We start from the raw sequence: 3,062 nt of genomic DNA on the forward strand, positions 1-3,062 counted from the left end.
ACACACACACACACACACACACACACACACACACACACACACACACAAGCACCTACAGACACACACGCACAGCCTGACATCAATCAGCAAACACAGTGGGACTCTAATCAGATACACACCACGCAACTCGGTCTCGCCTTCTTTCATCTGAGACGACGAAAGAATTCAATATCTCCCCGTAAAGAAGCGGAGACGAAGGACAGGCTGCTGAGACCAGAGATGGGGGGGAGACTTACTCGCTCCCACCTGTCTTGACGGGGTTGCGGGTTGGTTTGTACGATGTAACTCATGACAGATCCCCTACCTGAGGCTGCGGGAGCGCGGTCTCATGGCGGGGGAGCGGCGGCCCTCCTCGTCCGTGATGCTCTCGGAGCTGAAGTGTTTGGTGAGGAAGTGCAGCTCGTCTGGCGTGGGCTGGAAGGGCAGCTGGTGCAGCTTCTCCTGAGATGAACAGGAGGACTGTGAGAGGAGGAGCACAGAGGGAGCACAGATTACAACCAGCGCTGGAGCTACTGCGGGGGTTAGGCTGGAGCTAGGCTAAGACAGGCTGGGGCTGGTCCAGGACAGGGAGAATGCGGGTCACACTCAGGGGTCGGACAGGAGCTTGGTGAGGGGAAGTTTTTCTCACAGTTTCTAGCCCTGTACCCGGGATTTAGAGCCTTGAGTGTGAGTACTAGTGATCAAATACCTGAAGTCATGCCAGGTACAGCATGGATAAAATATTAGTCCAGATCATGAACATCTATCGTTCAACTAATTCTGCAGCTTTATGTAAAGCATGCACCTCCAGATGGAAAGTTTCACCTGCAGCTACAGACAGCATTACATTTACTGTGATCTCTGTTAGATCTATGTCCACAGATCTGCACGCCTCTTTCCTCACCGTCTTCCTCTCTTCATGGTGTTTGCGTGACTGGAGCCTGCAATCTCATCACTGGTTTTTGGGTGACGTCACAAAGAGAGCGACCTACGATGACTGATACTCTTCCAGATGTGCCACTTAATGCGTGCTGGTGTGATGAGATGATGAAAGTCACATTTAAAAATGATTTTGCGTTGATTCATCTGGCCCATAGGCCTTCTTTGTTGCATACAGGAGCTACATAGAGCTCACCAGATACTGGAGATTTTGTGTGTTCATTTACAGTGAAGTTCTATTAGACGTCTGGGATGCATATATAGGGCTTTGCTCCAACGTTATTCTAAAGGACTACTTAAAGGTGAAGTAGGACCAAAACACACATCATTTACAAGGATTGTGAAAGAGTAGTCATACGTTAAAATGTACCCCACTTTCAACTTATCATTACTAGGCACCGAGGGAAGTCCTTTTCATCTAGCGAGTCATTTATTTCCTCCTCTGTACATACAGGGAGCTAGCAGGCATGCTAGCAGTCTGGATCTACGCGTTAAGAGCTCGCACGGCCAGCTAACTCCCCTCACTGCCTTTGAAGCATGCTGAGCCTCATTCTACACAGTGTGCAGGCACAGAGAAACCTGCACACCGGGGTTTCAAGAAGGGGGATGAAGGAACTGCATAGGATAAAGGAGAGGGATTAGACCAGAGGGACTGATGATAAGTCTCAGGAAGAAGAGGAGAAACGGAGCGGGAGGCAGAAGTACACTTGAGGGCATCAGAGGTGAGGAAGGAAGGAAGGAAGGAGAACGGAGTGCATCACGGCCGAGGGAGGATTTGTCGGCCTGTTGCTTTGCAGTAAAGTCAGAGGCAGCAGAGAGCATTTTTATTTTTTCATTATAAAATACTTATAGAATAAAGGTAAGATATTTACCGAGACAGTGGAGCTGGGAGTGTTGGTGCCATAGCCTGAGGAAGGCAGCGAGGCCAGAGACCAGCGTCTGCCATCCGTCCTGAGGGACAGACAGAGAGGGGGAATAAAGAGATGAACACATCAACAACAAACACTCATATTTAAACACACGTTCTATAACAGCCACATGAAGGAGATGCAGCACCATCACATACAGCAAAATGAAGTGTTTTGCAGTTGGAGGAGGAAAGAATGCAAACACAAGGATAACATGGACTCAACAGTGCAGGCAAAGCCATGAGGAGGATCCACTGAGGCCCTGCAGGCACGAGGTAAAGCAGAACGGAGTCCAAACACCTTCAGGATTCGATGCATTGATCATTTTGTCAACAAGTCCCGTATAAAGACCCGCACCAACAACGTGCTAGTCCGTCTCTCAATGACTTCCTGTCTGTGTCTCTCAGCTCAAAGCCCATTGGTTTCCTTTGACGACATACTTCTTTGAAAATGCCTCACATCATTTTTCTAAAAGGAGACTCAGGAGGAAATAGTACATTTGTTGGGGATTATTTTCAGCAGCGGATGAATCCACATCTGGTGCTGTAGTGTGTCTGTAACAGCAAGATTGTGCACGCGGGATTGAGTCAGAATGAACTACAGTGTGCGTGATCATTGGGATGGAGAAATGTGTCACCCAGTGCTACAGTGAGGCTCACTGATGTGTTTTTAATAGTTTCTAGTGGAGCTCTATGGCACAGAGGAAGAAGATATATCAGGCTTAGATACACACACAACACTTAGTAGATATATACTGTACATTCACTGATGGTGTTTGGTCTGCACATGTGGTTTACTGACAATAAGAATAATATGCACTATCACCAGCCTTATCCTTGAAGGAACAACCATAAATGAATGCAGGGTTTCTCCACGTGACGCATCTCCTCACGCCTTTCTGGTCCCAAAGATTCTCATCACTCCAGAGAGTTCTTTGCTTTTTGTTCGTTCTCTTTTAAATCGCGTTCATGTGCACCGTTCGGCTGAAGGAGAGGAGACCCTGCAGGGTACTTGCTGATGTGTGTGTGTGTGTGCTCAGCCATGCAGGACGGAGGGCAGGAAGGGGGCGGCAGAAGGAGCGAGGAGAAAGGTCGAAGGTCGAAACTGAGAGGTTACCTGTCAGCCCTGTGTCCGTGACTGTGAGGGAGACAAGACAGTAGTGTGGTTTTTATAGCTGTTGGCAGCGGTCACTCACACACACACACACACACACACACACACACACACACACACACA

The 3,062-nt window shown here is 48.4% G+C and overlaps 1 protein-coding gene across 1 annotated transcript in view; it reads right to left on the reverse strand.

Moving 5' to 3' along the window:
* mast2 (microtubule associated serine/threonine kinase 2) overlaps window positions 1-3,062 on the reverse strand; it is a 142,069-nt gene that overhangs the window by 27,166 nt on the left and 111,841 nt on the right. The window contains 3 exon segments of the mRNA XM_031876024.1: window positions 305-459; window positions 1,791-1,869; window positions 2,943-2,963. Of these exon segments, the coding sequence (XP_031731884.1) occupies window positions 305-459; window positions 1,791-1,869; window positions 2,943-2,963 (255 nt within the window).

The sequence above is a fragment of the Anarrhichthys ocellatus genome, unplaced genomic scaffold (genome assembly GCF_004355925.1).
Source record: "Anarrhichthys ocellatus isolate YVR2014 unplaced genomic scaffold, GSC_Weel_1.0 scaffold102, whole genome shotgun sequence".
Taxonomy (NCBI): Eukaryota; Metazoa; Chordata; class Actinopteri; order Perciformes; family Anarhichadidae; genus Anarrhichthys; species Anarrhichthys ocellatus.